We start from the raw sequence: 12,492 nt of genomic DNA, 5'->3' as shown, positions 1-12,492 counted from the left end.
GAACTGCCCACGTGGGATGAGCTCCATTGACAACAGCCTCTCCAATTAAAAAACATTATGACCAACATCTGTACTCGTTTCTTGTCATCTCAGGAAGTAGGGCAGATCTCTGGATCATGAGACCCATTTTTGTTGTATCTGCGTCCCTTGCTCCGGAGGATCCTCTGCATATCACTGTGAGGTGAGACCCAGGGCACCCCTAAAATGAACTTCATATCAGCCACCAAGCATTTCTTTTAAGCCGAGCCTTCACAAATAATCTGCAAACTTGGTAAGAACCTGCCTCGTGGTTTTCTTGAAGCAGTTGAAGGCAGAGATTTCTTTAAGTAACAGCATTTGCAGCTGCTCAGGTTGGCAAACCAGCTCTGCGAGTAACAGCATTTCTAACCTCCTCTCAACAGCCCTGCCCAGTGGACAGATTGGATCATCATTCGCAATTTTTTTCATATTTATTTATTTATTTATTTATTTATTTATTTATTTATTTATTTAGTATTTGTAAAGATTTTATTTATTTATTCATGAGACACAGGCAGAGAGACACAGAGGGAGAAGCAGGCTCCCCGCAGAGAGCCCAATGCAGGACTCAATCTCGAGACCCGGATCACACCCTGAGTCAAAGGCAGACGCTCAACTGCTGAGCCACCCAGGCATCCCTATTTATTTATTTTTAAGTAATCTCTATGCCCAATGTGGGGCTCAAACTCAAGACACCAAGATCAAGAGTTGCACGCTCCACTGACTGAGCCAGTCAAACACTCCTCTGTCATTCTCCATGTTAGATAAGGGCATGGACGATCATAAAAGTGACTTTGTCCAGGGTTGTTCAGTGAGTCAGTTGTCAGCACAAGAGCTGCTGATCCCAAATTCACACTTGTCAGAGTTCCCTGACAAGAGTCAAGAAGACCAATTGAGGAAGAAGCTGTCCTGTGCTGGCCACAGCACACCCGCAAAAAAGAGTCAGAATTGCTGGGGTCAGGTACAAACAGTTTATTTTTCTATAAGGAGCAAAGTACAAAGAGGCAGGGAGGTCAGCTGAGCCTGGAGGAGCAACAGTGGGCAGGCCCTGGGCCCTGGCTGAGTTTGGAGGAGGTCCTGGCGGCTACCCCAAGAGTAAACAGGATCCAAGGTATGGCTAGTCAGGTGCCCCGGGCATGATGAAGGGGCAGGGGGAAGGGAAGCAGGAGCCCAGGAGTGCTGATGGGACTCACACAAAGCCAGGCTTCATGGATGAGCGGCGGCAGTTGGGGCAGCTCCGCGTCCCGTTGTTCTGCAGGCACCTTTGAAGGCAAAGAAAAGGTTTATTTACTGAACCCATGCTTTCATCCTGGGCCTGGGCTCTCTCCCTACCCCTCCCCTCTACAGGATCTGGGAAGGCGTCAAGGGAGAAGGTAGGGCCTGGTGGTCCTGCTTGCCCCTGGTACTCTGTTCTGGGGCTTCTAGGAGGTCAGGAGGTCAGCATGGAGAATGGTACCTGTCCCAGCCCTGAGGCAGGTCTGGCCCTGGGTGTCTGAATCCCATGGCCTTTGAGGGGCCTCTCTGAATTCTCTTTGGAAGAATAATGATGGCCACCTCACAGGGCTGCTGGGAGGATTCAAGGAGTTATTTATTACAGGGGAAGCTCTTAGAATGAAGGGAGCGCTACGCTCAACGTTACTACTGTGGTTAGGCCCTAGCCTACCCCACAGAGACCCTGGCCACCCCCTGCCCACAAGCCAGGAGCCCTCACCTGAGGTGGAAGATGTGCGAGCAGGGCAGGGCCTGAAGCCGGCTGTTCCTCTCACCTATGGACTCGCCACACAGCCCGCAGTAGAGCTCAGTCTCCTCCACACACTCATGGAAGCGCACGACATGGGCACGCAGCTCCCGCTGCAGCCCCTTGCTGCGGTAGATGCTCTCGCTCAGGCAGTGCAGCTTGAGCTGGCTTAGCTGGGGCCAGCGGGGAGCAGAGAGCAGGCATAGGGGACAAGACCAAGTCAGTCCCAGTGAGCCTCCCTCCTTGCCTAGCCCGAGAAGTGGCCCCCGAAGGACCACTGAGCCGTCAGTACACACAGGGTCTGGTCCTGGCGGTGCTCTTGGCTGGCTGATGGGCCTAGGAGAAACGTCCTGCCCTCTGGGCCTTGGTTTCCCCTCATGCAGAATGAAAGGATGGGTGAGGTAAGCAGTCTTCACCCCTAGAACTACCTAGGAACCCCATGTTTTTGAAGAATTTTATTGACCAGATCTGCTGCACTGATTCCATAAGAATGAATTTGCTCTTCTGTTTTTGTTAATTGAATACACATAACAAACAGCTCATTGGCATCTGTGACCAACCTGATATACTTGGGTAAAACTGAGCAGCTATAATCTATCCAAAAACAAAGATATTTGGCATTTTAGGGGCACCTGGGTGGCTCAGTCTGTTGGGCATCTGCCTTCGGCTTAGGTCATGATCTCCGGGTCCTGGGATCAAGCCCTGCATTGGGCTCTCCTCAGTGAGGAGCCTACTTCTCCCTCTCCCTCTGCCCCTCCTCCTGGCTTGTGCTCTTTCTCACTCTCTCTCTTTCAAGTAAATAAATAAAAATCTTTTTTAATAATAGTGAAAGGGAATATAAGGGAAGGGAGAAGAAATGTGTGGGAAATATCAGAAAGGGAGACAGAACATAAAGACTCCTAACTCTGGGAAATGAACTAGGGGTGGTGGAAGAGGAGGAGGGCGGGGGGTGGGGGTGAATGGGTGACGGGCACTGAGGGGGACACTTGACGGGATGAGCACTGGGTGTTATTCTGTATGTTGGTAAATTGAACACCAATAAAAAAATTAATTTATTAAAAAAAATCTTTTTTAAAATTTGGCATTTTAGTTGTGCTGTGCACTGGATCCTGAGAAATTTATATTTTCTAGAAGACCTCAAGTAACACTGAGCTTATTTTCAAAATTTAAAGGTTTGGATACTAAACCTAAAATTGAGAGGCCACATACACTATGGGAGGAATGCGGGCTTTAGAGTTAAGACAGACCAGGTACAAAGTGTGAGACCTGGAGCAACCCACTGAGCCTCACTTGCCTTAACTCTAAAAATGGGGCTTGCGCTCACCTCGCAGGGAGACAGTGAGGACTGGGACCAATACCTAGAAGCACCTGAGTGTACCCAGCTCTTAGTGACTGGACCCACTGTTAGGAGTTCTAATGACTATCAAGAAGCTCTGAGGAATTCTGATGTCCTCTGAGCTACGAATTTCTTGCCCTGCCCTCCAAAGTGCTTTGTGGGTGGAAGAGAAACAGCCAGGGTCTGGGAATGGGTGGTGGCAGCCCCTGGAGATCTAGAAGAGCTCAGGGCATGTGCAGGCTCAGGGTAGCCCTTCCCACACACCCAGGATCCCACCTTGGCCTCTTGACTCCAGACCCAGAAGACAGAATCAGGTCTGACCTTGTTCCCCACTTCCTCCGCCAGGTCCTGGGCTTTCTCGATGACATCCAGAGCCTAGAAGGCAAGCATAGGCCAGGGCTATGGGCAGAGTTCTCTGGCAGAGGCCTTGGCTCACAGGAAGGGAAGGGGAAGGGAAGGGGCAGGGAGGGGCGAGCTTGAGGAGGGCAGCATGGCTGGGCAGCTGCCCTGCCTGAGAAGGTAGCAAAAGGAGGCTGGAGCCCAGTCACAGAGCCACAGTGTGGGCAAGTTACCTGCTGCTTCAGTTTACTCAGATACAGAATGGGAAGACTATTCCTGTCTCATTGGGTATTGTGAAATCAGGAAAGCAGTTAACGCATCCTGAGTTCAAACCCAGCTCTGGCTCTTTAGTAGTTGTGGGTCTGGGCACATCGTGAGCCTTTTCTGAGTCTGGAAAATAACTTGGAATGTACTCACCTTATGGGATTCAGGTGAAGCTGATGTTAGACAAAATGTCTGGAAGAGTCCTGCCCAGGACCAGCCAGCCCCACAGACTTCTGGCTGACCTACTGGCTGCAAATAGGAGCAGTGGGGAGAGCAGGGGTGGGAGGTATAGGAAAGGGCCCGACCTCACCTTGTCCAGTGCTTTCCTGGCTATCCAGCATTTGGCCACTCCCAGCAGCACCTGCACCTGTCCCAGGCGGTTTCCAATCTCAGTCATGATGCTCATGGCAGAGTCGTACCTGGGGAAGGCTGTCTGCACAGCCAGGTGGGAGGGTGCAATCAGACTGGGTCAGGCCTGCAACCCCTCCCTCTGTACCCCAGTGGCCTCACCTCCAGGTCCCCACGGCTCCGGTGGATGTCAGCAAAGCACAGCAGGCAGAGTGCCTGGAGTGGCCGGTCCCCGTGCTGCAGTGCAATCTTCATAGATTCCTGTGAAGGGAAGCTGGTTGCTCCAGCCTGCCCATCTGCCCCCACCCACCCACCAGGGTGTCATTCCAGTGGGCCCCTCTGACAGAGCATCCCAGGAATCACCCTATCCAATACACCTAGCATGGCATCGAAGCCCTGCACACAAAACCAGTGAGGTCTCACAACGCCCAGAGAAGTGGACACAGGTTCAGAGAGCAGAAGTGACTTGATCAAGGTCACCTGGCTCGTAAATGGCAATGCTAGGATTTGAGCCCAAGTCAGTGGAACTCCAGAGACTGGCTCTCTTCCTATTTAAAGCAACCCACAGAGGATGTGTGTGGGGGGAGGCAGAAGGAAGCCCTCTCCCCTGAGAATGGACTGGAAAGGAGCAGAGGGGTGGGCAGAACAAACACATCCTTCGGGGGCTCATGGAGAAGGGGGCTACGGGCAAATCTTGGGACCCTAAGTGGCCTGATGTGGAAGGAGGACCCCTTAGCCCATACCACCACCCTCTACCTGCCCGCCTTCCCTCCTGCCCCACCTCACAACATTCCATGGCGCTGCCCAGGTGGCCCAGCAGGCGGTACGCCACAGCCATGTGGTACTGGCTCATGGCCCGGTACTTGAGGCTCCAGCCTTTGCCATAGTCGCTAACGAGCTCTGCGGCCTTGCAGGGGAAGAACAGGGCTTTCTCGTAGTCCTGTGGGGAACACAGGGAGGAGGTGGGACAAGAAGGGGCACTGTGAATGGCAGGATGCCCAAGTCAGGGGCTCCAGGGCCTGGCGTCTCCCTCAACGCATAGTGGGTACCCATAGGCCCTGCCGGTGTTCACTCATTCATTCATATATCCAAGGAAAAGGGATCCAGGCAGAGGGAACAGCCACTGAAAAGGTGTGGGCTCCACAGACATAGGAATTTTCATCCGGTTTGCTGATGTAGCCCAAGAGCCTAGCGCAGTTCTTAGCACTTTGTAGATGCACAATGAATATTTGTTGAATGAAGGAATGAATGAGAAGGCAAGAAAATACAGTTGGCTTCTCACTTACTCACAGTTGGGCCCCTTTTATCTTCAGAGACACACAGAAGGGGGTACCAGCACCCCCAGTAGTGTCTGCCCCCCAGTACCCAGCAGCAGGTGCTTCCCAAAGCCTCAGTGACTGATTGTCAGCCCCAAAGAACATCAGAACAGACTCACTGGGGCAATGAAATCATTCCTTCACCCCTTCGTTCTCCTCACACCTCCAAATACTCTTTCTACCTGCTGGATCTCAGCTGATGACCTTGCTTCATCACTCCACAGGGAAAACAGAAGAAAGTAGAAAAGGACTCTGTTCTCCACCAAATCCACGAGATGGATCACTCTGCCTCCCTCCTGCCACCATGGAGGACTCCCTGCTCCAACAGGTGTGAGCCCCTCCATGGGGGCTCTGGACACATCCCCCATCTCCTTGGGCTCAATCATTCCCATGATCCTACAAACATTTTCTGGCATTTCTTACCTCATTAAAAAATAAAAAAAGAGGGCAGCCCTGGTGGTGCAGCGGTTTGGCGCCGCCTGCAGCCTGGGGTGTGATCCTGGAGACCCGGGATCCAGTCCCACATCGGGCTCCCTGCATGGAGCCTGCTTCTCCCTCTGCCTGTGTCTCTGCCTCTCTCTCTGTGTGTCTATAAATAAATAAATAAAATCTTTAAAAAAATAAAAATTAAAAATTAAAAAATAAAAAAAGAAATCTCAGGAAGTCTGCTTCTCCCTCTCCCTCTGCCTGCCATTCCACCTGCTTGTGCTTGCTCTCTCTCTCTGTCAAATAAATAAATATATAAAATCTTTTTATAAAAAAATCAAAACCAAACAATCTTCTTCGGACCTCATGTCTCCTTCAGCTAAGCCCCATTGCTCCATTCTTTCTCTTAGAAAATCTATTTGATCTTCTACTTAATATCTAATAGGCATCTCTGGGGATCCCTGGGTGGCGCAGCGGTTTGGCGCCTGCCTTTGGCCCAGGGTGCGATCCTGGAGACCCGGGATCGAGTCCCACGTCGGGCTCCCAGTGCATGGAGCCTGCTTCTCCCTCTGCCTGTGTCTCTGCCTCCCTCTCTCTCTCTCTGTGTGACTATCATAAATAAATAAAAATTTAAAAAAAATAATAGGCATCTCCAAGTTAATATGACCAAAAGAGAACTCCCAATAACGCCAATAAAAATCTGTTCTTCGTGCTCACTTCGGCAGCACATATACTAAAAAATCTGTTCTTCACAAATTTTGTTACATAGTTAAAAAAAATTATTTACTTAAGTAATCTTTATGTCCTACATGGGGCTGGACCTCATGACCCCGAGACCAAGAGTCACACGTTCCACCAACTAAGCTAGCCCAGTGCCCTTTGCCAATGTATGTTTTTTTTTAAGATTTATTTATTTATTCATGAGACACACACACACACACACACACACACACACACACACACATAGAGGCAGAGACACAGGCAGAGGGAGAAGCAGGCTCCATGCAGGGAGCCCGATGTGGGACTCGATCCTGGATCCCAGAATCACAACCTGAGCCGAAAGCAGGCGCCCAACCGCTGAGCCACCCAGGCGTCCCCCAATGTATGTTTTTAATTTGAAGCCATGTAAATGTTCTAAATATTCAAAATATTTTAATTTAATTTTTAAAAAAAACCCAAAGATAGAGGTGCCTGAGTGCCTCAGCTGGTTAAGCCTCTGCCTTTGGCTTAGGTCATGATCCCTGTCTCCTGGGATCGAGCCCCACTTTGGCTCCCTGCTTAGTGGGTAGTCTGCTTCTCTCTCTCTTTTATACTCTCTCTCTCTCCATCTGCCCCTCCCCACTGCTTGATCTCTCTCAAATTAAAAAAAAAAATCTTAAAAAAAACCCTAAAGACAGAAAATGGAAATAAATAGCCCTAACTGTATATCATCATATTAATATAATTAATTATAAGTTTAATTATAGTTATTATAACACAATATAGTATTAATATATAATGCTATAAGATATTATTACATCATGTATTATGTTGCATTATATTAATATGACCACACAGAAAAAAGTATTTTGTGTATTTTTTAGGATATAAATATGTAATTATGTTGCTAAAAGCCAACATTTTCAGTCTAGGAGAAAAGAGAATCAAGATTAAAATAAATTAAGGAAAATCCTGAAACATTAGATTTGAATTGCAAATATCAGCATAAACTTCAGTTGTCTTGGCAACTAAAAAGATCTAGAAGCCATGACAACCCAGTAGCAATGAGCACCTTGAGAACCCACATTTGGTCTTTAATACAACTTCCCACCAGAAAAGCCCAGAAAAATGGCTGATTTCAGGTCCGGGGTGGGGACTATACAAAATGAGCCTGGGATAGTTTATTGTTCCAGAAAATAAGAACACTTTCAATGTTTAAATAAAGTCTCGTCAAAAGGACACAGGAGTTATATCGAAGGAATACCATTAGCTAAGGTCAAGATAATTTGAGCATCAGAAAAACAACATTACAATTAACTGAAGAATACTAGGAGCACTGGGGTGGCTCAGCGATTGTCTGCTTTTGGCTCAGGTTGTGATCCCCAGGGTCCTGGGATCGAGTCCCGCATCAGGCTCCCCTCAAGGAGCCTGCTTCTGCCTATGTCTCTGCCTTTCCCTCTGTGTCTCTCATGAATAAATAAATAAAATATTAAAACAAAAAAACAAAACTGAAGAATACTGAATATTTTAAAAATCCAGGATTTCATAACGATACTCAAAAAGAAGAAAGTAAAACAAGTAAGTATGATCATTGAAGGCGGGTATAACTTCAACTCCTCATCATCAAAGTGATAATTAAAGGAAGCGAGGGATGCCTGGATGCCTCAGCCAGTTAAGCATCTACCTTCGGCTCAGATTGTGATCCCAGGGTCCTAGGATCAAGCCCCACATCGGGCTTCCTGCTTAGGGGAGAGCCTGCTTCTCCCTCTGCCCCCTCCCTCACTCATCCTCATGCTCTTTCTCAAATAAATAAGTAAAATCTTAAAAAAAAAAAAAAGGAAAGGAAGAAATATTTATGCCTTTTACGCAGGAACTGCATTTCAGAGGAGCTAACTAGCCCATTTGATGGAGGACAGTTCTTCCTTACAGAAAAATCCAGCCAACAACTGTAGAAGAATGGTAGGACTTGGAAATCGCCATTCCCTTCAGTTGAAATAGAACTGATGCAGGCAAGAAACATCACTGGACACTAAATCTGCCCAGTGGAAACTGTGGCCACAGAACTGAACATTCACAGGAAGCCAGAAGTCACCTCCCTCCAAGTTCACCTCCTGGTCACAAAAGGACAAACACAAACCCTAAAACCAAGGGATCAGGTCATTGTCCCCATATGGGATGTGATGCAACATGAAGCTCCCAGTAGCGCTGACACAGTCTTCTTACCAAAACAGTGTGACCTGAGTCTTCCCTGGTCACAGGGAAGCAGAGGGGAGGAAAAAACCCCACAAAACCCCAGTCACATGACTCCTTGCAGAAGCAAGGGGACAATGAGATGAAGTACGTTCTAGGGCAATCCATCCCCTTGTTGGATAAATCATGGAAAATAAAGGGGAGGAGAGAAATCTCCTACTGAAAGAGACAAGAGACATAATGCCCACTGCACGTGTGCCTCTTGTTGGTGTTCCAATTTCTAGAAGCAGAGGGTAGAGGCGTGTTTTCAGGATAAGCAGAGATATTTAAGAGATAACTGTGATTACATAAGAAAGTATCCTTATATAAGAAAATATCTTTTTTTTTTTCTTTCAGAGATGCATACTGAACTACTTTGGGGTAAAGTATCATGATGTGTATCTATAATTTCATGTCACAACACTTCAGTTAAAATACGTTGTCATATATGGGTAATATTAATAATTGTTCAATCTAAATGGTGGGGATAAGGAGATTCATTATATTATTCTTTTTTCCTGTATGGTTAATTGTCTTCATAATAAAAAAGATTTGGGGATGCCTGGGTGACTCAGCAGTTAAGCGTCTGCCTTCGGCTCAGGGCGTGATCCTGGAGTCCCAGGATCATGTCCCGCTCTGGGGTCCCTGCATGGAGCCTGCTTCTCCCTTTGACTGTGTCTCTGCCTCTCTCTCTGTGTCTCTCATGAATAAATAAATGAAATCTTTAAAAAAAAAAAAAGATCTTAAAACACTCCATCCCTCTCCCATTTTTTGAATCTCACTGAGTGGGTTCTTCCTACGTCTGGTTGCTAAAAACAAAATCCTCGGTGGCATCCTGGATGACTCTCATTTGCTTGCACCTCACCTTTGATTCATCAGCATTTGCACACCTATCTACCCCCAGATTTATTAAGCATCTACTGTGTGCCAGGCATCAACATCCCCTGTGGGCCGAGGGCAGCCTGGATGCCTAGGGTCCTGGCCAAACAAACACTGGACCAGAAACAAGCCTGTGGTCTCTGGCTCCTCTGTCCATTCCCCATCTGCCTTCTCCCCTCCCCACCTTGGTTCTCACCACCTCCCACCTCCTTGTCCCACACCTGCAACAGCCATGCTGGCCTCCGTCGTCCCTAGAATAGGCCAGCTATGCCCCACTCCCCCCACCCAGGGCAGAGTTTTACTTTTGCTGTTGTCTCTGTTTCAGGCTTTTACCAGTTTTCTGCATGGCTCATCCTCTCATCTGCTTCCAACCATCAGACTGATAACACCTCTCCGAGGCCTTCCAGTCATTCTATTTGAAGTTGTAACACCCCATCCTCGGCACTTCCCACCCCCTTTCCCACTTTCTCCTAAGCACTTTCTAGAGCGCTGTGTGATTGAGTTACTGATTATATTTGACTTTTTCTAGAATTCAAGCTTTACATGGCCAGGGGCTTTGCTGTTGTTTTCACTGCTTGCATCCCAAGCCAGCAGAGCAGCAGGGCATAGAGTAAACAGTCAATAAATACTTGATGAATGAATCCTTAACAACTGTGCTGGACAGTGGGCCCTGTTCTCCCTCATTGTGTAGATGTGCCTACCAAGGCTCCGAGATGAGAGGTGCCATGTCCAAGACCAGACCACACAGCAAACACATGGCAGTACAGGTTCATGGCCAGTCCTCACAAGGAGCCTCCTGTTCCCCCAGAAGGCAGACAGACCAAGGTCTGAATGCTGGCTCTGCCCTTCCCGGTAAGTCTGCACCTTCCTGGGTGAGTCTTCCCTCTCAGACTCTCCTATGTGGGAGGACTGAGTACGGTCCTGAATGGGGAGTGTGGCTCACAGGAGGGTGTCAGGGGACCCGAGCCCTCCCCCGTCCACCCCTGGGCCCGAGGCCCACCTTGACCTGGGCATAGAAGCTGCCCAGGCTGCAGCAGACGCGGCACTCGAGCATGGCGTCGTCATTGTTGTGGGCGTAGCGCAGGGCCTTCTCGAAGCTCTCCAGTGCCTTTTGGAAGAGGCTGAGGCCCAGGAAGGCATTGCCCATGCTCAGGCTGACCTGGCCTCCGAGCTGGGCGCCCGCCCTGGTGCCGGGCAGGCCGACGCAAGTCTTGCAGTAGGAGATGGTCTTGTGGAACTCACACAGCTTCTCGTTGCTGCGTGCCAGGTTCAGGTAGCTCTCCAGAAGGAAGTCGGCATCCTCCAGCTCCCGAGCCGTGTCGATCTGCACCACAGCGAACTGCCCGGGGGCAAGGGCAGGAGCGGTCAGCCTGGGCTCCAGGCCTCAGACCCGGGCCTCCTCCCCGCCTCGCAGCCAAGGCCTCGGACCCAGAGCTTCCAGCCAAGGCCTCAGATGAGCTCTCTGTTCCCCAGCCACAGGCCAGGAGCATCAGCCCTGGAGCCAAACACACAACCCTTCAGCTTTCGCCCCCGGCCTTCGTGGGCCACCCACCCACCCACCTACCCGCAGCCTCAAACCTGGAGCCCAAACAGGAAGGCTGGAAGCTAGCTTCCCAGACGGGGCCTGGCCATTGCCGAGCCCTGAAGCCCAGAAGCTCCGTCTCCGTGTCACACAGAAGTTCAAGGCCCAAGGACCTTCGACGGGTCTGGGAGCCCCTTGCGGGGCTGGGCTGCTAGCCAGGGGGACGCAGGGGAGCATGAGGAGCCAGGAGGGTGGGCAGCCCGGGCCCACCTTCAGCATCTCCTTGTAGCGGCCCATCTCCGAGTGCGCCGTCACCAGGCAGCCCAGCACGCGGAAGCGCCCCACGAGGTCGGCGCTCTTCTCCAGCACCTTCATCCACACGTGCAGCGCCTTCTCGGTCTGGTTGGACTGGTACAGCTGGAGCCCCTTCTCGATCTGCTGCTTCGTCTGGTCCTGCCCCATCCTCGCAGAGCCCTGCACCGCACGAGGAGGGAGAGACCCCGGGCGCTCCGGGCTTCTAGGCGTTCATGGCGCGGACCGCAGTGCCAGCCGCCCACGGAGCCCCAGGGAGGACAGCGGCGCCAGGCAGGGGCCCAGAAGGGGCCTAATGGAGAGCGGGCGCCACCCTGGGAACAAGGCTTGTCCGGCCCCAGTCCGCAGCTGTCCCTGCCAGTTGGGGCCACGTGGCCGCTGAGGAATGTCAGCCACAGTGTCACGCGGGCCTCTGCCGCACCCCCCCACCCAGGCTGGGAGGTGGCTTCCCCGGGATGCAGGCACCCTGCTCCCTGCTCCCCCCCAGCCTTGGGTGTCTCCTCGGGGCCTCTGACACTGGCCCCTGCCTCCCTGGCCCTGCAGGCCCTCCCCGTGGCCTGGCCGAGGAGCCGCCTCCAGGGACAGGCTGAGGGCCTGGAGGAAGCAGGGATGAAGTGAGGCGGGTGGCCAGCCCTGAGCCCTGCATACCCCCACCCATCAAACCTTCCCCCCAGACCTACTCCTCCCCAGGCTTTGTTTCTGGGATTCGCTGGGCACTGGGCACCAGGATCAATCCTCCATATGCACACCCACACCACACCCAACATCTCATCCACACTCACAGTATGACCCAAGCCAGGTCATTCACCTCTCTGTTCCTCAGCTTCTTCATCTGAAATGAAGAGCACAGGCTAATAAAGCCTGACCCAGAGGGGTGCTATGAGACAGCACAGGATAGTGGGGACAGCATGCACCCTGGAGCCAGACTGACTCTGCCACTTACTAGCTGTGTGGGCCATGTGACTGTGGGCAAGAGAGTGCTGGTACCCACCTCAGTGGATTAGAATGAATGAACTAGTTGGAGAGGACATAGAACAGCAGGAGGTCACCCCAAGCTGTGTCCAAC

General features: G+C 50.8%; 1 protein-coding gene across 2 annotated transcripts; it reads right to left on the bottom strand.

The window, feature by feature from the left end:
* Positions 1–1,126: 1,126 nt before the first annotated feature.
* Positions 1,127–11,745, bottom strand: RAPSN (receptor associated protein of the synapse). 2 transcript variants are annotated; one of them, XM_055313903.1, is made up of 8 exons: positions 11,385–11,745; positions 10,593–10,931; positions 4,825–4,983; positions 4,206–4,304; positions 4,006–4,128; positions 3,414–3,467; positions 1,730–1,929; positions 1,127–1,280 (listed from the first exon to the last, which is right to left on the bottom strand). In XM_055313903.1, the coding sequence occupies exons 1-8, from the start codon at positions 11,574–11,576 to the stop codon at positions 1,208–1,210; spliced, it is 1,239 nt and encodes a 412-aa protein (XP_055169878.1). In that variant the 5' UTR covers positions 11,577–11,745; the 3' UTR covers positions 1,127–1,207. The 2 variants fall into 2 exon arrangements, with proteins under 2 accessions (XP_055169878.1, XP_055169879.1); XM_055313904.1 differs by having other exon boundaries at positions 4,006–4,062.
* Positions 11,746–12,492: the final 747 nt, after the last annotated feature.

The sequence above is a fragment of the Nyctereutes procyonoides genome, unplaced genomic scaffold, assembly GCF_905146905.1.
Source record: "Nyctereutes procyonoides isolate TBG_1078 unplaced genomic scaffold, NYPRO_anot_genome, whole genome shotgun sequence".
Classification (NCBI taxonomy): Eukaryota; Metazoa; Chordata; class Mammalia; order Carnivora; family Canidae; genus Nyctereutes; species Nyctereutes procyonoides.
The sequence above is the reverse complement of the archived record's forward strand: the minus strand, read 5'-3'. Positions and strand labels throughout refer to the sequence as shown.